This window comes from Salmo trutta, chromosome 15 (genome assembly GCF_901001165.1).
Source record: "Salmo trutta chromosome 15, fSalTru1.1, whole genome shotgun sequence".
NCBI classification, from domain to species: domain Eukaryota; kingdom Metazoa; phylum Chordata; class Actinopteri; order Salmoniformes; family Salmonidae; genus Salmo; species Salmo trutta.
This window is the reverse complement of record NC_042971.1, coordinates 33,610,169-33,632,813: the sequence shown is the minus strand read 5'-3', so window position 1 is coordinate 33,632,813 and position 22,645 is coordinate 33,610,169. Positions and strand designations below refer to the sequence as shown.

The window sequence follows — 22,645 nt, the reverse complement described above, 5'->3', positions numbered from 1 at the left end:
TATGCAGGGGTACAAGGACATTGAGGTATATATGTAAATATCCAGTGCATTCGGAAAGTATTCAGACCCCTTGACTTTTTCCACATTTTGTTACGTTACAGCTGTATTCTAATATTGATTAAATAGTTTTTACAGGTTTTTACAAATTTTTGCAACTGAAATATTACATTTACATAAATATTCAGACCCTTTACTCAATACTTTGTTGAAGCACCTTTGGTATCGATTACAGTCTTCTTCTTGGGTATGGCGCTATAAGCGTTGCACCCCTGTATTTTTGGAGTTTCTCCCATTCTTCTCTGCAAGTCCTCTCAAGCTCTGTCAGGTTGTATGGGGAGTGTTGCTGCACAACTATTTTAAGGTCTCTCCAAAGATGTTTGATTGAGTTCAAGTCCGGGCTCTGACTGGGCCACTAAAGGACATTCAGAGACTTGTACCGAAGCCACTCCTGCGTTGTCTTGGCTGTGTGCTTTGGGTTGTGAACATTCACCCCAGTCTGAGGTCCTGAGCACTCTGGAGCAGGTTTTTGTTAAGGATCTCTCTGTACTTTGCTCCGTTCATATTTCCCTCGATCCTGACTAGTCTCCTAGTCCCTGCCGCTGTAAAACATCCCCACAGCATGATGCTGCCACCATCATGCTTTACCGTAGGGATGTTGTCAGGCTTTCTCCAGACGTGACGCTTGGCATTCAGGCTAAAGAGTTCAAACTTGGTTTCATCAGACCAGATAATCTTGTTTCTCATTGACTGAGAGTCCTTTAGGTGCCTTTTGGCAAACTCCAGGCGGGCTGTCATGTGCCTTTTACTGAGTAGTGGCTTCCTTCTGACCACTCTACCATAAATGCCTGATTGGTAGAGTGCTGCAGAGATGGTTATCTTTCTGGAAGGTTCTCCCATCTCCACAGAGGAACTCTAGAGTTCTGTCAGAGTGACCATCGGGTTCTCCCTGACCAAGGCCCTTCTCCCCCGATTGCTCAGTTTGGCCATGTGGCCAGCTCTAGGAAGAGTCTTGGTGGTTCCAAACTTCTTCCATTTAAGATTGATGGAGACCACTGTGTTCTTGGGGACCTTTAATGCTGCAGAACTTTTTTGGTATCCTTCCCCAGATCTGGGCCTCGACACAATCCTGTCTCCTTCAAACTCATGTCTTGGTTTTTGCTCTAACATGCACAGTCAACAGTGGGTCCTTATATAGACAGGTGTGTGCCTTTCCAAATCATGTCCAATCAATTGAATTTGCCACAGGTGGACTCCAATCAAATTGTAGGAACATCTCAAGGATGATCAATGGGAACAGGATGCACCTGAGCTCAATTTCGAGTCTCATAGCAAAGGGTCTGAATACTTATGTAAATAAGGTATTTTGTTTAACCTCTCTGGGGTATGTGGGACGGTAGCATCCCCCACTCGCCAACAGCCAGTGAAATAGCAGAGCGCCAAATTCAAAACAACAAACATCTCATAATTCAAATTTCTCACACATACAAGTATTATACACCATTTTAAAGATAATCTTCTCGTTAATCCAACCACAGTGTCCGATTTCAAAAAGCCTTTACGGCGAAAGCATAGCATTAGATTATGTTAGGACAGCACCTAGACAAGAAAAACCACACAGCCATTTTCCAAGCAAGGAGAGGCATCACAAAACCAGAAATACAGCTAAAATGAATCACTAACCTTTGATGATCTTCATCAGATGGCACTGATAGGACTTCATGTTACACAATACATGTATGTTTTGCTCGATAAAGTTCATATGTATATCCAAAAAACTCATTTTACATTGGCGTGTAATGTTCAGAAATGTTTTGCCTCCAAAACGTCCCGTGAATGAGCACATCAATTTACAGAAATACTCATCATAAACTTTGATAAAAGATACAAGTGTTATGCACAGAATTATAGATAAACTTCTCCTTAATGCAACCGCTGTGTCAGATTTGAAAAAAGCATTTCGGCGAAAGCACACTTTGCAATAATCTGAGTACAGCACTCAGAAACCAAAACAAGCCATACAGATACCCGCCATGTTGTGGAGTCAACAGAAGTCAGAAATAGCATTATAAATATTCACTTACCTTTGATGATCTTCATCGGAATGCACTCACAGAATCCCAGTTCCAATAAATATGTGTTTTGTTCGATAAAGTTCATCTTTATGTCCAAATACCTCCATTTTGTTCACGCGTTAGGTTCACTATTCCAAATGCAGAAGGCGCGCGCACTAAAGTCCAGACGAAAAGTCAAAAAAGTTATATTACAGTTTGTAGAAACATGCCAAACGATGTGTAGAATCAATCTTTAGGGTGTTTTTATCATAAATCTTCAAAAATATTCCAATATTCCAATCTTCATAAAAAAAAGAGAACTGAGAGCGTGCTCATACCTGCGTGCGTAACTAAAATAATGGCCGACTGGCAGACGCCTGTGTCACAGTTGTCGTCGGTGATGGAGGACCAAAACGCAGCAGGTATGTGTATGCTCATCTTGATGATTATTTATTTTCAAAATGAATACAAAAATAACAAAACACGAGAACTAACGAACGAACAACAACAAACAGTCTGGCAAAGCATAAGGCTCAACACAGAACAATCACCCACGAATCACAAACACAAACACACCCCAATATATGGGACTCTCAATCAAAGGCAAAGAGAAAACACCTGCCTTCAATTGAGAGTCCCAACCCCAATTAATCACCCATAGACATACACTCACTAGACTCCACATAGACATACATAAACCTAGACCATAAACCAAAATCCCGGAAATACTAAATCAAACACCCTTTAAACAAACACACCACCCTGAACCACATAAAACAAATACCCTCTGTCACGTCCTGACCAAACTACAATACTAATTAACCCTTATACTGGCCAGGACGTGACAGTACCCCCCCCCCCCCTTAAAGGTGCTAACCCCGGAAGCACCTTTAAAACAAAAAACAAAACCAAAACAACAACCCCAAACAACAAAACAAAAATTCCCCTCTACTAAAGGGAGGGAGGGTGGCTGCCGTCAACGACGGCACTGTGCTACACCCCCCCTCCCCAACCCACCTATATTAGGAGGTGGCTCCGGTTCTGGCCGTTCGGGGCAGTCGGGCCACTCTGGCAGTTCGGGGCAGTCTGGCCAGTCTGGCAGCTCGGGGCAGTCTGGCCAGTCTGGCAGCTCGGGACAGTCTGGCAGCTCGGGACAGTCTGGGCAGTCTGGCAGCTCGGGACAGTCTGGGCAGTCTGGCAGCTCGGGACAGTCTGGGCAGTCTGGCAGCTCGGGACAGTCTGGGCAGTCTGGCAGCTCGGGACAGTCTGGGCAGTCTGGCAGCTCGGGACAGTCTGGGCAGTCTGGCAGCTCGGGACAGTCTGGGCAGTCTGGCCGCTCCGGCAGTTCAGGGCAGTCTGGCCGCTCCGGCAGTTCAGGGCAGTCTGGCCGCTCCGGCAGTTCAGGGCAGTCTGGCCACTCCGGCAGTTCAGGGCAGTCTGGCCACTCCGGCAGTTCAGGGCAGTCTGGCCACTCCGGCAGTTCAGGGCAGTCTGGCCACTCCGGCAGTTCAGCGCAGTCTGGCCACTCCGGCAGTTCAGCGCAGTCTGGCCACTCCGGCAGTTCAGCGCAGTCTGGCCACTCCGGCGACTGTTGACTGGCGGGCAGCTCCGACGACTGTTGACTGGCGGGCAGCTCCGACGACTGTTGACTGGGGCAGCTCCGACGACTGTTGACTGGCGGGCAGCTCCGACGACTGTTGACTGGCGGGCAGCTCCGACGACTGTTGACTGGCGAGGCTGGGTTTACGCACTTGAAGGCTAGTGCGGGGAGCGGGAACAGGACGAGTCGGACTGGGTTGACGCACTTCCGGGTCCGCACGAGAGACAGGAGCTAGAAACCCAGGGCTATGGAGGCGCACAGTCGGTCTAGATCTTACCTCCTGCACAACCCGCCTTGGCTGGATGGAACTAGTAGCCCTGTACGAGCGGGGTGCTCGTACAGGGCAGACTGGGCTGTGCAGGGGCCTGATGGTAGCCGTGCGTAGAGCGGGAGTTGGGTAGCCTGGTCCTCGGAGGCGTACCGGCGACCAGATGCGCTGCGCAGGCATCCTCCTACCAGGCTGGATGCCTGCTCTAGCACGGCACCTGCGAGGGGCTGGAATAACTCGCACCGGACTGTGCGTGCGTATGGGTGAGATAGTGTTCTCCTCAGCGAAACATAGCGCTCTCCACCCCATACGCTCCTCCATATAACCACGGGTAGCTGGCTTCCGGCTCTTCCTACGCCTAGCCAAACTACCCGTGTGCCCCCCCAAAAAATATTATTGGGGGTGCCTCTCGTGCTTCTCACTCAGCGCGTCCATGGCCTTGTACCTCCGCCTCTCTGCCTTGGCTGCCTCAATTTCCCACTACGGGCGGCGATAATCCCCAGCCTGGTGCCAAGGTCCGGCCCCGTCCAGAACTTCCTCCCAGGTCCACTTCTCCCGCCAGTCCAACTCGAAGTCCCTCTGCTCCTTCCTCTGCTGCTTGGTCCATAGTTGGTGGGTGATTCTGTCACAGTTGTCGTCGGTGATGGAGGACCAAAACGCAGCAGGTATGTGTATGCTCATCTTGATGATTATTTATTTTCAAAATGAATACAAAAATAACAAAACACGAGAACTAACGAACGAACAACAACAAACAGTCTGGCAAAGCATAAGGCTCAACACAGAACAATCACCCACAAATCACAAACACAAACACACCCCAATATATGGGACTCTCAATCAAAGGCAAAGAAAAAACACCTGCCTTCAATTGAGAGTCCCAACCCCAATTAATCACCCATAGACATACACTCACTAGACTCCACATAGACATACATAAACCTAGACCATAAACCAAAATCCCGGAAATACTAAATCAAACACCCTTTAAACAAACACACCACCCTGAACCACATAAAACAAATACCCTCTGCCACGTCCTGACCAAACTACAATACTAATTAACCCTTATACTGGCCAGGACGTGACAGCCTGACTCAATCAGCTCTTATTCTCTTCCCATTCACAGTAGAAGCCTGAAACAACGTTCTAAAGACTGTTGACATCTAGTGGAAGTATTAGGAAGTGCAATATGACCCCATATATTGGATAGGCAATCAATTGAAAAACTAAAAACCTCAGATTTCCACACTTCCTGGTTGGATTTTTCTCAGGTTTTTGCCTGCCATATGAGTTCTGTTATACTCACAGACATCATTCAAACAGTTTTCTATACAAATCTACTAATTATATGCATATTCTAGCTTTTGGGCCTGAGTAGCAGGCTGTTTACTCTGGGCACGCTTTTCATCCGGACGTCAAAATACTGCCCCCTACCCAAGAGAGGTAAACATTTTTATAAATTAGCAAACATTTCTTAAAACCTGTTTTCGCTTTGTCATTATGAGGTATTGTGTGTAGATTGTGGAGGATAACATTTAAAAAAAAAAAAATTAAATAAGGCTGTAACGTACCAAAAAGTCAAGGGGTCGAAATACTTTCCGAATGCACTGTAACTAAGAATAAGTGACAGGTAATAAACAGTAGTAGCAGCGTGTGAAGAGTCAAAAAAGTTAGTGCAAAAAAGGTCAATGCAGATAGTCTGGGTAGCTATTTGGATAACTATTTAACTAACTATTTAGCAGTCTTATGGCTTGGGGGTAGAAGCTGTTCAGGGTCCTGTTGGTTCCAGACTTGTGTTGGTACTGCTTGCCGTGCGGTAGTAGAGAAAACAGTCTATGATTTGGGTGGCTGGTGTCTTTGACAATTTTTAGGGCCTTCCTCTGACACCGCCTGGTATAGAGGTCCTGAATGGCAGGAAGCTCGGCCCCAGTGATGTACTGAGCTGTACGCACTACACTCTGTAGTGCCTTGTGATTGGATGCCAAGCAGTTGCCATACCAACGCGGTGATGCAGCGCGTCAAGATGCTCTCAATGGTGCAGCTGTAGAACTTTCTGAGGATCTGAGGACCCATGCCAAATCTTTTAAATCTGAGGGGGAAGAGGTGTTGTCTTGCCCTCTTCACAACTGTGTTGGTGTGTGGACCATGATAGATCCTTAGTGATGTGGACACCAAGGAACAGTGGACATCCGCTCCAGTACAGCCTCTTCGATGTGAATGGGGGCGTACAGCCCCCTCCGTTTCCTGTAGTCCACGATCAGCTCCTTTGTCTTGCTGACGTTGAGGGAAAGGTTGTTGTCCTGGCACCACACTGCCAGGTCTTTGACCTCCTCTCAACAGACACTGGGAGACAAATTCACCTTTCAGCAGGACAATTGCCTAAAACACAAGGCCAAATATACAGTAGCCAAGTAGCCAAGTTACAGTTTTGACTTAAATCAGCTTGAAAATGTATGGAAAGACTTGAAAATGGCTGTCTACCAATGATCAACAACCAACTTAACAGAGCTTGAAGAATCTTTTTAAGGATAATGTGCGAATATTGTATGTACAATCCAGGTGTGCAAAGCCCTTAGAGACTTACCCAGAAAGATTCACAGCTGTAATCGCTACCAAAGCTGATTCTATCATGTATTGACTCAGGGTGTTGTAACACTTATCTAATGAAGATATATTAGTGTTTTATTTTCCATGAATTAAAAAATATTGTATTTTGTATAGATCGTTGACAAAAAATGACATTTAAATCCATTTTAATCCCACTTTGTAACGCAACAAAATTAGAAATAAGTCAAGGGTTGTGAGTTCTTTCTGAAGGAACTGTATATTAGCCAAGTCCTTGTTCAGCCGCGACTCCGAGAAACAAAGTATATTACAGTTATTCAGGTCCCGTTGATACAGTAGGATAGTCTCGAACAGAGCTCGTCCAGTTGGTTCTCCAGTGTTTGTATGGTCGCCAATTGAATTAAGGGTAGAGGCGGTTGATGTACTCGCCGACGTAGTTTCATCAGGGTACCCTCACGTCGGCCTCTCTTGCACCGCCTTTTTCTTTTTCGAGTCTCGGGGACTAGGGCCTGGTCCAGAGTGAGCATTATGTCCTCCGCCTCTGACTCATTGAAGTAGAAATCTTCATCCAAATTGAGGTTAGTGATCACTGTTCTCATGTCAAGAAGCTCTTTTCGGTCATTGGAAACGATGGCGGAAACATTATGTACAAAAAAACACACTAAATGGTAGGGTTGGTCAAGAGCCCGTAAAACGGCTGCTTTCCATTGCAATGCCATTTTAGATAATTTGAGCCAGTTTGCTACAGTAGGAATAATCCTACAGCATCAGGAAATGTGAATTATTATGTGGATTATAATCAACTGCCATTTTTCTAGGGGTTGATACATTTTTTAAAGTCTGAAATTGAAAAGTGGAAATTACAAACTTCATATGCCTTTTTAAGCCTCAAATACACTAGAAGTTAAACATTTCCTGCATTGCAAGTTCTCCTGCAACAGGATGATCAATTGAAGATGCTACATCTGTAGTAGGGAATGCATGGGCGATTGAGGTTACTGTCAATAGTGTATCCGGAAGTGTATTACCTGCAGCAGGAGACAAGGCCTCGAGACACTAAACTGTAAAATCAATGATTCATCATCACCTTTTTTCCCAGCAGCCAGTTACACTGTAGTGTAGGCTATGCTATCAGATTGGCTTTAGAGGAGTTCCTACTAAACTCTTGTGCCAATGAGTCTCTGTGGACACTGGCAGGGCTGACGTCCAACAGCTTTTAACAGCTTTTTATCTTTTATTACGTCAGACTACAATAGAGTATTAGCAGTTACAGTCAGAGCGTCATACAGATCTAAGGCTGTGGTTACAATAAGGGATGTGTCACTGTCAGTTATGCTAAGTGATAAGCACACATGCCCAGACTTGAGGATGTCTGGTGGTTTAGATGTGTTAATAGTTAAGTAACCCTTAATTATCTAGTGATTAGGTGAAGATTTATGAATTAACTGTCTAATAAAATCACAAAACTTCTGAGGACATGGAATGATAAATGAAGTACAATAGGCCTTATTCTGTCGAACCTCTGCATTCACACCTGCTTTTTTGTATTCTCCTTTCATCTTTAATATTGAGGTAACAGGTACATGAACGGACATTAAAAAGTGGGTACACTGTCACTACAGACACAGGGCCATCGTATGGTGGCAGCCAACAGGACACCTGTAGAAAGAGGCCTGTTGATGAATGTTTGGACTAACCAATCAGGTCATCTCTTAAATGGCTCTATGTGTGATAACCAATCAGGTCATCTCTTACTATGTCTCGCCATGTGACTAACCAATCAGATCATCTCTTACTATGTCCCAGGCTGAGGCTGAGTGCAAGCAGGTGGCAGAGCGAGCCGTAAGGCTTGAGGAAACGCTGAGTGGCCAGGTCAGTGCCCTGGAGAAGGGGGGGCAGCAGGCCGACGGCCAAATCAAGGACCTGAAGGAGACCATCTTTGAGCTGGAGGACCAGGTGGAGCAGCAGAGAGCCGTCCACCTCCACACCAACCAGACCATCCTGGACCTAGAGAGTACGTTCCCTAGTTAGTGTATATATCACCAGTCTACTACTACTCTACCACCTCCATCCTGGACCTGGAGAGTACAACTGTCATCAACTGTCCTCAACCTAACCTCAGGGGTTTTTACTTGTTACAGAAGCACAGCACTCCTAAACACATAGGGCCGGTTTCCTGGACCCAGATTAAGCCAAAACCTGGACTAAATAGCATGTGCTCAAAATAATTGTTTTGTCCAGGAATGGGCTTATTCAGATTACATCACCAGTGTGGCTCTGTTTGAGGGGAGCAGGAAGGTCTCTCAGCTGTGGCTGACAAATTGGAGCTGTTGTCTAAAGCACCAGATCTACTGCTGAGCTCTACTACATTGACAGATACAGATATCTTGAGTATTGGCCTGGCAGGGCTTTCCACTGATTCACTGTGACCTTACAGGCTGGTTGGCTGGCTGGCTTCTGGCTAGCTGGTTAGGTCTATTAGAGGCTCTCTCCCACTGAGCCCTTAATGCTGAGATAACATGCAGATTGTCTCCCTACAGGATCCTCAGCACAGCAGACAGACAGACAGACAGACCCAGGCAGTTCTATCCCGGTTTTATTACGAGCACATCTGTCTCTGTCCTACAGACCTGTTTGTGCAGTTTAGTAAAAAAAACAATGTTAGAACTAAATATGTGTAGTGGTCAGTATGCATTGTTTGAGTTATTTTATTTGGTTAAATCAAATCAAATTTTATTGGTCACATACACATGGTTAGAAGATGTTAATGCGAGTGTAGCGAAATGCTTTTGCTTCTAGTTCCGTCAGTGCAGTAATATCTAACAAGTTATCTAACAATTCCCCAACAACTACATAATATACACAAATCTAAAGGGGTGAATGAGAATATGTACATTTGAAGTCAGAAGTTTACGTACACCTTAGCCAAGTACATTTAAATACAGTTTAAATACAATTCCTGACATTTAATCCGAGTAATAATTCCCTGTCTTGGGTCAGTTAGGATCACCACTTTATTTTAAGAATGTGAAATGTCAGAATAATAGTAGAGAAAATGATTTATTTCTTTCATCACATTCCCAGTCGGTCAGAAGTTTACATACACTCAATTAGTATATGGTAGCATTGCCTTTAAATTGTTTAACTTGGGTCAAACATTTTTGGTAGCCTTCCACAAGCTTCCCACAATAAGTTGGGTGAATCTTGGCCCATTCCTCCTGACAAAGCTGGTATAACTGAGTCAGGTTTGTAGGCCTCCTTGCTCGCACAAGCTTTTTCAGTTCTGCCCACACATTTTCTATAGCATCGAGGTCAGGGCTTTGTGATGGCCACTCCAATACCTTGACTTTGTTGTCCTTAAGCCATTTTGCCACAACTTTGGAAGTATGCTTGGGGTCATTGTCCATTTGGAAGACCCATTTGCGACCAAGCTTTAACTTCCTGACTGATGTCTTGAGATGTTGCTTCAATATATCCACATAATTTTCCTGCCTCATGATGCCATCTATTTTGTGAAGTGCACCAGTCCCTCCTGCAGCAAGCACCCCCACAACAAAGCACCGTGCTTCATGGTTGGGATGGTGTTCTTCGTCTTGCAAGCATCCCCCTTTTTCCTCCAAACATAACAATGGTCATTATGGCCAAACAGTTCTATTTTTGTTTCATCAGACCAGAGGACATTTCTCCAAAAAGTACAATCTTTGTCCCCATGTGCAGTTGCAAACCGTAGTCTGGCTTTTTTATGGCGGTTTTGGAGCAGTGGCTTCTTCCTTGCTGAGTGGCCTTTCAGGTTATGTCGATATAGGACTCGTTTTACTGTGGATATAGATACTTTTGTACCTGTTTCCTCCAGCATCTTCACAAGGTCCTTTGCTGTTGTTCTGGGATTGATTTGCAATTTTCACACCAAAGTACGTTCATCTCTAGGAGACAGAACGCGCCTCCTTTCTGAGCGGTATGACGGCTGTGTGGTCCCATGGTATTTATACTTCTGCACTATTGTTTATACAGATGAAGGTGGTACCTTCAGGCGTTTGGAAATTGCTCTCAAGGATGAACCAGACTTGTGGAGGTCTTGGCTGATTTCTTTTGATTTTCCCATGATGTCAAGCAAAGACGCACTGAGTTCGAAGGTAGGCCTTGAAATACATCCACAGGTACACCTACAATTAACTCAAATTATGTCAATTAGCCTATCAGAATCTTTTCTGGAATTTTCCAAGCTGTTCAAAGGCACAGTCAACTTAGTGTATGTAAACTTCTGACCCACTGGAATTGTGATACAGTGAATTATAAATTAAATAATCTGTCTGTTAACAATTGTTGGAAAAATTACTTGTGTCATGCACAAAGTAGATGTCCTAACCGACTTGCCAAAACTATAGTTTGTAACAAGAAATTTGTGGAGTGATTGAAAAACTAGTTTTAATGACTCCAACATAAGTGTATGTAAACTTCCGACTTCTACTGTACATATAATTATATGGATGAGCGATGGCCGACCGGCATAGGCAAGGTGCAGTAGATGGTATAAAATACAGTATATACATGTGATATGAGTAATGTAAGATATGTAAACATTATTAAAGTGGAATTATTTAAAGTGGCATTGTTTAAAGTGACTAGTGATCCGTTTATTAAAGTGTCCAGTGATTGGATCTCAATGTAGGCAGCAACCTCTCTGAGTTAGTGATTGCTGTTTAGCAGTCTGATAACCCTCTGGAGAGCCTTGCGGTTGTGGGCGGTGCAGTTGCCGTACCAGGCTGTGATACAGCCCGACAGGATGCTCTCGATTGTCCATCTGTAAAAGTTTGTCAGGGTTTTGGGTGACAAGCCACATTTCTTCAGCCTCCTGAGGTTGAAGAGGCGCCGTTGCGCCTTCTTCACCACACTGTCTGTGTGGGTAGACCATTTCAGTTTGTCTGTGATGTGTACGCCCAGGAACTTAAAATGTTCCACCTTCTCCACTACTGTCCCTTCGATGTGGATAGGGGGGTGCTCCCTCTGCTGTTTCCTGAAGTCCACGATCATCTCCTTTGTTTTGTTGACGTTGAGTGAGAGGTTGTTTTCCTGACAACACACTCCGAGTGCCCTCACCTCCTCCCTGTAGGCCGTCTCGTCGTTGTTGGTGATCAGGCCCACCACTGTTGTGTCGTCTGCAAACTTGATGATTGAGTTGGAGGCGTGCATGGCCACGCAGTCGTGGGTGAACAGGGAGTACAGGAGAGGGCTGAGCACACACCCTTGCGGGGCCCCAGTGTTGAGGGTCAGCGAAGTGGAGATGTTGTACACTCATTGCATATATCCATGGTGAGACTAGCGACATGTTGATTAAATATGAGTTATGGATATAGCAATGCAGATTTAACTGATAGCAGGCTCATAATAAGCAAATAATGAGAAACACAATTTGAATGGATATTTCACCTTTATTTAACCAGGTAGGCAAGTTGAGAACAAGTTCTCATTTAGGAACACCTTCCTAATATTAAGTTGCACCCCCTTTTTCCCTCAGAACAGCCTCAATTCATCTGGGTATGGACTCTATAAGGTGTCGAAAGCGTTCCACAGGGATTCTAGCCCATGTTGACTCAATTCTTCCCACAGTTGTGTCAAGTTAGCTGGATGTCCATTGGGTGGTGGACCATTCTTGATACACACGGGAAACTGTTGAGTGTGAAAAACCCAGCAGCGTTGCAGTTCTTGACACACTCAAACCGGTTTGCCTGGCATCTACTACCATACCCGTTCAAATCTTTTGTCTTGTCCGTTCACCCACTGAATTGTATACATACACAATCCATGTCTCAATTGTCTCCAGGCTTGAAAATCCTGTCTCCTCCCCTTCATCTACACTGATTGAAGTGGATTTAACATGTGACATCAATAAGGGATCAGAGCTTTCACCTGGATCCACCTGGTCAGTCTGTCATGGAAAGAGCAGGTGTTCTTAATGTTTTGTACACTCAGTGTAGTAGCCATGTAGTACCAGTAATATAAGAGGCAGTGTTAGATGTACTGTACACATTAATCAGACTAAGATATGGCTGCAGTTCCTCCAGTTGTGATATGCGCCTCTCACGGATGTATTTTGTGCTTGATGTTTTCAAAGTAATGGCATATTTGTCTTTCTTTATAGACCAACTCAAGAAGCTGGAGGAGCAGAAGTCGGAAGTGGAGAGGCAGCTGAAGATCTTGAGTAAACAGATGAAGGTAGGAGTGATCTGACTGTTAGTGGTTTTATACTTTCGGGTGCTTTGCTGGTGGTTAAGATGGTCAAGGTTTGTAACTGCTATGATGTAAAGACAATCATAATGCTTATGGTATACTGTGTGTGTGTGTGTGTGTGTGTGTGTGTGTGTGTGTGTGTGTGTGTTCAGGATGAGACGGAGGAGTGGCGGCGGTTCCAGGCAGACCTCCAGACAGCTGTGGTGGTGGCCAACGACATCAAGGTAGAGGCCCAGCAGGAGATCCGCTCTCTGAGGAGGAGGTTACAGGAGGAGCAGGGGCGCAGCGCCAAGCTCTCATCAGACCTGGAGCAGCAGAAGGGAGTCAAGTACGTACCGTATGGCTGGGAGGGTTTAGTACATACAGCAGGGCAATTCAATTATGGTCCTCGAGGGCCGAAAAACACTTCTGGTTTTTGTTTCTACCTGATATTTGCATTTACTCATCTCATGTCCTAGGTCTAAATCCGTCCCTGATTAGAAGGGAAGAATGAAACCCAGAAGTGTAATTGGCCTTAAGGGGCCAGATTTGAAAAGACCTAAAGTATACCTCCTATACTCATCCCTCGCGCCTCTATCCAACATCCAACCTCTTATCCCTTTCCCTAGCCTTTCCCCTCTCGCTCCCTCTCAGCACTGGGCCCTATCTACTCTGTCCTGGAGCTGCTGCTACTCTTGGGCTTGCCATATCCCATTGATTGTGCGAGTGTTCAATATAGTAGTCAGTATCATATAGGATGCCGTATGGGAGGCTACAGGGAGCAGAGCTGGAAGGAACATTTTGAATTTCAATACACCATTAATCGGTTCCCTTTTAAGAGGCTTCCCCAAAAATTCAGATTTGTCGTCACGGTACCTTATGATGCTCAACATTTTGGGGTTTGCATTGAAACAAGATGATGCTAGCTACCAATAAGGATATGAGTCCAATAATAATATCTTAATAACCAAACCCTTGGATTTTCAAGCCTCAAATCCTGGGATTGCCTGCCAATCTTTGCTAAAATAGGATTGGCAGGCAGTCCCCTCCTGCAGTATCTCTGTCTGTCCGTCTGGTTCCTGCTGCAATATTCTGACTGCTCTACCAGTCTGTCTACCATTCACCACCACCAACTGTAACACACTGGGCTAGCAGTGGACCCTAGCACTTCACTGAGACAAGCTGTGCTATCTGAATAGTGTAGCACTAATATAGTGGTCTAAGCTCTACCTAGAAAGGCTGCTGTCGAGATAGCATTAACAGCAGCACTAAACTTTTTGAGTCAGTTCTCATCGAAATATAAATTGAGACAGACACTTTAGGAGCCATAGCATAAATCCTCTGTTGTGTTTCATGTGGCTACCTGTACACCACGGGTGGGCGACATATAGCCCGCAGGCCAGATCCGTCCCGCGAGCCCATTCAATCTGGCCCGGGGTAGGTTTGAGTAAAACAAATATAATTTGGGGCAACTGTTGAACGTCTAAACTATATAGAAAGTATGTTGAAATTATAATGGACCTATACGTTTTCAAATGACGACCCTTTCTTTGGCCCAAAAATTGCTTTTGAATTGTTTTATCCCGATGTTGCCCTCAAGATTAAATGATTGCCCACCCCTGCTGTACAACATGGCCTGTTGTGCCAGTGACGTGATTGGTCAGTGTGTTGATGAAAGCTCAGCCCATTGGTCTTGTGTCTCCTGTGCAGTGACAGTGGCAGTGACAGTATGATGAGAGGCAAATTAGGCCAGTATTCTTAATACTGTACATACAAAGCTCATCAGTTAGTTTCTAATATAGCTTGCCTGACATAAAACATGTAAACGTGTAAATTATAACGTAAAGAAGAATGCAGTACTTTACTTTCCCCGTACGTACCTGCGACGTACCAGACCAGAAGCTTCCCTCCTCCCTGAGATCGTTTGTTCTCTCAAGGATGTCCCTCTCTCAGACATGGCTCCTTATAGAAAGCCCAGGTGAGTCCACTGCACTGCGAGCTCAATGAATGCTGCTTTTAGAGGGAATGCTACTGCTGATCTATAGCTTCTGACTTTCCTTCCTGCACTGCTTCCGCTGCTTCTCACTGATTGGCTGTCTGGTTCGCTGACTGACAGCTGCACAAACTATTAGTAGTCTATGTCCTTTCATTTGGGTGGGCTGGGGTTTGCTTTGCTTAATTTCCACTGTAAAAAAAAACCCTGCTACTAAAGTTTTATTATGGTACTTTGCGCCACCTGCTGTTCTGTTGAATCAATCCTTTACCTAGCCTCTTGGTTCCTCTGGAGGATTGTCTTGTAGTATGACATGGAATGATTTATTTGTACTCATGCTATCTCTGCTTGATCAAATAAACAACATTTGGTCTGTATAGCATTGTATACTGATCTCAGACATGTAGAAGGAACTCAGATCAGATTTTGATTTCATTAGCCAGTTAAGAGACGCATGGTGAGAGAGAGAAGAACAGACAGAGCCTTAACTGTAGTGTCTTTAGAAAAAGACACCACTCCGGTTGTGCTACATACAGTATAAATGTCCAATGCAAGTGCATAGCTTTTTAAGAGGGTATATTTCCTATTTATTACAATTCATGTTGTCTCTGTGTTTCGGTCTTGTTTTTCAGACTCGGGGCTGGAGCAAGTTTTGATACCAAGACTGCAGTAGAGGGGCGGTAAAAAAGTCCACCCACATAACATCAGGACTCTCTGAAGACAGACTGACAGTATTATTGTACACAGTTGCTTTGATCGGTATTACCATTCAAACTTTTCCATCATCTGGTATGTCATTCTGATGGGTTTATTAGCAAGGTTGATTGACCAGTACAGATGCAATATTTGCCCCAGACAGACTGACAGAGTCAAACTGTAGTTTACTGTTAAACTTCCAAATGAACGCATCTTTCTCCGTGAGATCTTTCAAAAATTCTGTACACATTTATATCTCTATTGTTTGCAATGTTTTCAGTGGTATTTGTTTTTGGGAAGCTCTCCTCTCTATCGGTCAAGAGATGATCTGATATGACAGGAGGAGTTTCTGTTACTGATTCCGATTTGCTTTTGTGCCTTTTGGACACTTAAATTGCCTCAGTGGTGAATATTCACTTACTCAATGTGTTGCTAAATATTATGAGAATGAGACACATTTTTTGTTCAGTTCTCTGAGGGTTGACTGAAACCAAAACAGTCCGCTTATCCACTGGAAACTGCCAGCTGTTACTATGAGTCAGATTCATGTTGTAAGTTAGGTTTCATTACTACATTATGGGCCAAGTACAACTTTGAAAAGCCAAACAGACAAACTTTTCAAGTTATTTTAGTTGTTCAGAGTTGGTTTTATTGGTCTTTTGGTAGATTACTGTTCTAATACTCATTTTGTTCAAGTTTCCTGTCAGTTCTGCATCTATGGTTATTATTATGATCCGTTTCTTCTAACTGACAGTTTGGAATATCTATTACTTAAAAAAGCTTGGATGATATATATTTTTTAAATGATGGTAATAACCAACAATCAGTTTACTTTAAGTGTGTGAGATTATTCATGGCTACAAAAAATGTGTCATGTGCTCTCGTGTTCATAATGTGAATCTGATAATATGTTGTGATAATTGACCACTAGATGGCGATATTTAACAGAATATCAAGAACATTAAAGTATCACGAACCTGCACTGGTCAGTGGTCCTAGGTTGTGTGTGTAATCAGCTGGCTACTGTTTAAGTTCAGCTCACCAGTTTGAGTTCTGCCTCCAGACAACAACACTGAATCACAGACAGTATATTATTACATTATCACTGATAATTATCACATCACTAATAATGTCCACACAGGAAGGCCGCCGCATTTAAGCCATAACGGTAATCAACTGCTGATCACTGCCCAATTCAGTCCTTACTGCCTCAGACTTACAGCCGTGCCTAAAACTCACAATGTCAAAATGTCCTGTACAGTACCTCTTAACCATTATATTTCACTCTAAACTTCAACAGGCTATATCAACAAAATATATTTTGAATACTTTATCACTCATTTTGAAGTCATTATAATTTATTAAACCTTTATTTAACCAGGAAAAGCTCATTGAGACCCAGAGTCTCTTTTTCAAGGGAGACCTTGAAAAAGCAACAATCAATACATTACAGAATTAAACATACAACAATACAATACAGCAACAATCAATACATTACAGAATTAAACATACAACAATACAATACAACAACATGATCCAGCCTTAAAAAACAAACCCCATCAGGTCAAATAAAAAGCCTCTAGTTTCTGAGTACTGCTACAGGGTAAACGTTGGATCACTGAAGTGATGCTGGTGTTGTGACACCCATTAGAAATGTATAATGACCAACTGCCATCCTGTAAACCTCAGGTTAGAATGACTATTATTACCGAGTAACAGGACTATTCAGTGGATGCAGTCATACAAAAGCCATAGTAGACGTGCTAGTAATGTTTAACTTTGAGTACTGTCGATATTGCCAAAAAATACCAACTTATCATAAGACATATATGGTGATAACTGTGTTGTGATCATACCTTTTTTCTGTCTGTAAACTGCTCAACAGTTCAACAAGTGAATGTGCAACTGTTTAATTTAACTTTTAGGGAAATCTTGTTGAAACAGATCAAATATACAATGCTGTTTATTTAGAGAAATAGTCACTGTAAGGTGTTTGTCCATCTGTTTAAACTTTTTTTTATTTCATCTTTGGAAAGTCAATAAATGAAATGACTCTAGTCCTGACTTTTTCTGCGTGTGTTTGTTTGAGTTCACTCTCTTTGGGAGTTCTGCTTCCTCCTCACCAGATTCCTTACTTCAGTTCTATTCTCACCCCTTCCCCATCCATCCGTCTGTGACAATACTCTATCACTTACTCACTCACTCAGGCCAATGTCCATAAGATAAGGATGGAGTAAACTTTGTACCTTTTTTTATTTGTACTTCTGGGTGTTGTCATCTAAAATTAGAACCAGCTACTGACTTTTCCATCATCTGAAACATGTACTGTACATACTCGTACAAAATATGCTTCTGATCAATTGAGCAAATATTGCATGGAGCAGTCAATGTGATGGGCAAACATCATCTTCAATCATTACCTTTCTTTAGAACATTGATTGAGTAAATAAATACTCAACCATTGTTCTGATAACACCTACTTAGTAAAATAATGTTCTGATAAAAATCCCTGGTAAGGTATATATAGCCTCTTACTGTAAAAGCACTTCAACCTGCTATGTGTAATGCCATAATGTATAGTGTGAGCATCTCTTCCCCTTTGTCTTTCTCAGGTCGTTGCGTGATGACTCTGAGAGTTTCTCAGATGCAGATGGCAGTCTTCACTGGTGTGGCATCTCCATGACCCAGACCACCCAGACCCAGTCCACCTCCTTGCCCATCAACACCAACGACAACGCTGCCTCCTCCCCCTCGGAGCCCGGAGCCACCGTCAAATCCCTCATCAAGTCCTTTGACACAGCTGTACAGAGTAAGCACAGAGCAACCCTCCTTCTCACTCCTCCACACAAGCCCGGCAGACCTGGGTTAAAATATAATTTGTTTTCTTTCAAAGTTATTTGAGTATTTGACTGCACCTCCCTGGGGTACCAGGTAGGGGGTGGGGTGGTTGGATTATTCCATTGGTTCCAATGCGCCAGGCAAGTTCAGTCAAGCACAGGCCTCTTTACAGTATATCATACCTGACTTGTCTGCACAATAGGAGAACAGCTGGCAGCCTGTCTGTCTGCTTGAGATAGATCTATCATGTCTATACAGCAGAGGCATGTATGGTCACCTATGGGATGCTCTGCTGTCCATGTGACTGTATTGATTGTGTAGCTCACTCTAATATATCTACTGCTGTACATATCATTTTTTGTATATATTTTAGATGTATACAGTATACGCATAGATTGCATTTGAATTACTGATACAGTGTTATTTGGGTTGTTCATTGAATTCGTTTTGACATTCCTTGATTTCTTGTTTTCGTTTTTTATTATTTGTGTACTTGTTCGACATTTTACTGCACTGTTAGGTGCTAATAACACAAACATTTAGCTCCACCTGCTATAACATCTACTAAACTGTGTACGTGACCAATACAATTTTATTTGATTTGAAGGGAAAGGAATAGGAGGTGTGATTACTCTATAGACTGGCCACAGACATTCCTGAGAAAGATGTTTGTTTTGGAGCGATCTGCTGTCTCTTGTATCATCAAGGAGATAAACTCAGCAAAAAAAGAAACATCCTCTCACTGTCAACTGCGTTTATTTTCAGAAAAATTAACATGTGTAAATATTTGTATGAACATAACAAGATTCAACAACTGAGACATAACCACAGACATGTGACTAACAGAAATGGAAAAATGTGTCCCTGAACAAAGGGGGGGGTCAAAATCAAAAGTTACAGTCAGTGCCTGGTGTGACCACCAGCTGCATTAAGTACTGCAGTGCATCTCCTCCTCAAGGACTGCACCAGATTTGCCAGTTCTTGCTGTGAGATGTTACCCCACTCTTCCACCAAGGCACCTGCAAGTTCCCGGACATTTCTGGGGAGAATGGACCTAGCCCTCACCCCCGATCCAACAGGTCCCAGACGTGCTCAATGGGATTGAGATCCGGGCTCTTCGCTGGCTGTGGCAGAACACTGACATTCCTGTCTTGCAGGAAATCACACACAGAACGAGCAGTATGGCTGGTGGCATTGTCATACTGGAGGGTCATGTCAGAATGAGCCTGCAGGAAGAGTACCACATGAGGGAGGAGGATGTCTTCCCTGTAATGCACAGTATTGAGATTGCCTGCAATAACAACAAGCTTAGTCCGATGATGCTGTGACACACCAGACCCTGACGGACCCTCCAAATTGATCCCGCTCCAGAGTACAGGCCTCGGTGTAACGCTCATTCCTTCGACGATAAATGCGAATCCGACCATCACCCCTGGTGAGACAAAACCGTGACTTGTCAGTGAAGAGCACTTTTTGCCAGTCCTGTCTGGTCCAGCGACGGTGGGTTTGCGCCCATAGGCGACGTTGTTGCCGGTGATGTCTGGTGAGGACCTGCCTTACAACAGGCCTACAAGCCCTCAGTCCAGCCTCTCTCAGCCTATTGCGGACAGTCTGAGCACTGATGGAAGGATTGTGCGTTCCTGGTGTAACTCGGGCAGTTGTTGTTTGCATCCTGTACCTGTCCCGCAGGTGTGATGTTCGGATGTATCAATCCTGTGCAGGTGTTTTTACACGTGGTCTGCCACTGTGAGGACGATCAGCTGTCCGTCCTGTCTCCCTGTAGCGCTGTCTTAGGCGTCTCACAGTACAGACATTGCAATTTATTGCCCTGGCCACATCTGCAGTCCTCATGCCTCCTTGCAGCATGCCTAAGGAACGTTCACGCAGATGAGCAGGGACTCTGGGCATCTTTCTTTTGATGTTTTTCAGTAGAAAGGCCTCTTTAGTGTCCTAAGTTTTCATAACTGTGACCTTAATTGCCTACCGTGCTAACGACTGTTCCACAGGTGCATGTTCATTAATTGTTTATGGTTCATTGAACAAGCATGGGAAACAGTGTTTAAACCCTTTACAATGAAGATCTGTGAAGTTAGTTGTATTTTTACGAATTGTCTTTGAAAGGCAGGGTCCTGAAAAAGGGCCGTTTCTTTTTTTGCTGAGTTTATGAATGAAAAATGTGGCCTGTAAATTACGCAGGATGTCAGGCCGAGGTGATGGCTGCTGAGGGGAAACTTTCCTGGTTTAGAAGCAGTGATAGAGAAGGAACCCTTGCCTCTTACATCATAGCTTAAACAGCCTAACCTTAGAGGTCTAATTGCTTAACAGGGTAAGCAGATACAGTGATAGGACTCCATGGAACATCACCATGGAATACGGTATACAATGAATCACTTTCAATTTCCACTTACATAGCTACCCGTGGCTAATGCACACTCATGTGTTGGGCCTTGCAGATGGACCTGGTCCTGGACACACGGTACAGATGCACTCCTCACCTAGAAGCCCTTTGAGTGGGATCCCTGTCCGCACAGCACCCGCAGCTGCTGTCTCCCCCATCCAGGTACAGTACAGGCCCTCTTCAATATGGACTACAACAGGGTTACCCAGTTGGGGGGGACATAAAAGACTGTAAAATCACCATGAAATCAGCTCAAAGTGATTTTAATTAGGGAAATTGTCACATACACCGGATAGGTGCAGTGAAATGTGTTGTTTTACAGGGTCAGCCATAGTAGTGCGGCATCCCTGGAGCAAATTAGGGTTAAGTGCCTTGCTCAAGGGCACATCAATAGATTTTCACATAGTCGGCTCGGGTATTCGAAACAGCAACCTTTCAGATATTGGCACAACGCTCTAACTGCTAAGCTACCTCCCGCCTCTAAATAGAGAAAAATATGTTTTAATTATAATATAATAATAATAATAATAATTATAATGGAAATAGAAAAACATGTGATCGTATCCCAATGTAATCAAGGTTTGAAATGATTCTGTTTTTGTCAAATACTATATCTGTTTGTGATTCTTTCTGTCAATTTGCAGTGAACAAATTATTCATGACTATGTTCCAACCCACAAATTGTGGACCCCTGGACTAAAATATCAACCAATCTGTTATAGGGCTCCTGAGTGGCGCAGTGGTCTAAGGCACTGCATCTCAGTGCTAGAGGTGTCAATACAGACCCTAGTTCGATTCCAGGCGGTATCACAACCGGCCGTGATTGGGAGTCTCATAGGGCGGCGCACAATTGGGCCAGTGTCGTCCGGGTTAGGGTTTGGCCGGGGTAGGCCGTCATTGTAAAATAAGAATTTGTTCTTCACTGACTTACCTAGTTATATATATATATTTTTTTTATATATATATATATATATATATCTGTTTATTACCGACTTAAATGTATAAAGCTTTAGTAAAGCCTTTTAAATACATTATAACCATTACAAATAATGTCAAGTGTTAGGAGTTTGGTTGTCACTTTTTGTTTATCATCATGTGTAGGACATGAATAGGACATGATATTAAAATTAGTTTTTGTTTCTGTAGAGGCATACGTCTATCAAACCGCTCTCAAAGACACTGGAGAAAAGGATTAACCATGGAGATTTCTCTCATTCAGGTACGTGGCACTCTGTAGATAGAGCAAGTATCAAAGTATCACAGATACTGTATATATATATATATATATATATACACATACATACACACACACACACACACACACACACACACACACACACACACACACACACACACACACACACACAACTTTGTAAAACACCAATTAGATCAAAAACGCTTCTTTATCATTGAAACCAACGCATTCTGGCATCTTCCTTCATCAGCACATTTGACTAACTACAAACAGTCACAACAGTCACATCCTTTGCACATCCTCCTTCCCCTTCTACCTCCCCCGTCCCTGGTTCCTGATTCCTGTGTTTCCCAGATAAGTATGGGGGCTCTGGGGATGAGCTGAAGCCCAGCAGCCTTATGAGGAAGAGTCCTTCCCTGGAGTCAGTCATCAAATCCCCAGCAACCTTCAGCAGCCGCAGCCACTCCATGAGCTACAACAAGAACAACAGCAAGCTCAGGTGGGCCCTCCTCACTGCAGATTTAGAGAAAGAGACCACACGACTACAGCGATCACAGAAACATACACACGTATCACTTGTAACATCACACATCATCACCGGTTCATACACATACAGTAGATCAGGGGTTCCCAACGTTTCCTGGGGGGTAAACAAACTATTATTATTTGTATTTTAGATTTTTTTTTTATCGCCTTTGTATAAACCGATCAATAACGACACATAACCCTGTGATGCTTTAGGCTAGAAACAAGAGGTAAACTGCCTGAGGTAGACGTGATTGCACATGTGGAGATCTTTGGTTTGTCTTTATGACATTCAGAAGCTGAGCA

General features: G+C 43.7%; 1 protein-coding gene across 5 annotated transcripts in view; it reads left to right on the top strand.

Moving 5' to 3' along the window:
- The window catches only part of LOC115148857 (cytospin-B), a 170,042-nt gene that overhangs the window by 106,665 nt on the left and 40,732 nt on the right, over positions 1 to 22,645 (top strand). For 4 of the 5 annotated variants that reach the window (XM_029691144.1, XM_029691142.1, XM_029691143.1 and 1 more), the window contains 7 exons: positions 8,294 to 8,501; positions 12,627 to 12,700; positions 12,868 to 13,043; positions 17,996 to 18,192; positions 20,675 to 20,781; positions 21,766 to 21,838; positions 22,169 to 22,313. In XM_029691144.1, the coding sequence (XP_029547004.1) occupies positions 8,294 to 8,501; positions 12,627 to 12,700; positions 12,868 to 13,043; positions 17,996 to 18,192; positions 20,675 to 20,781; positions 21,766 to 21,838; positions 22,169 to 22,313 (980 nt within the window). Of the gene's footprint in view, positions 1 to 8,293; positions 8,502 to 12,626; positions 12,701 to 12,867; positions 13,044 to 15,319; positions 17,445 to 17,995; positions 18,193 to 20,674; positions 20,782 to 21,765; positions 21,839 to 22,168; positions 22,314 to 22,645 lie in introns of those variants that run through there. The other variant, XM_029691147.1, reaches the window with a different exon arrangement.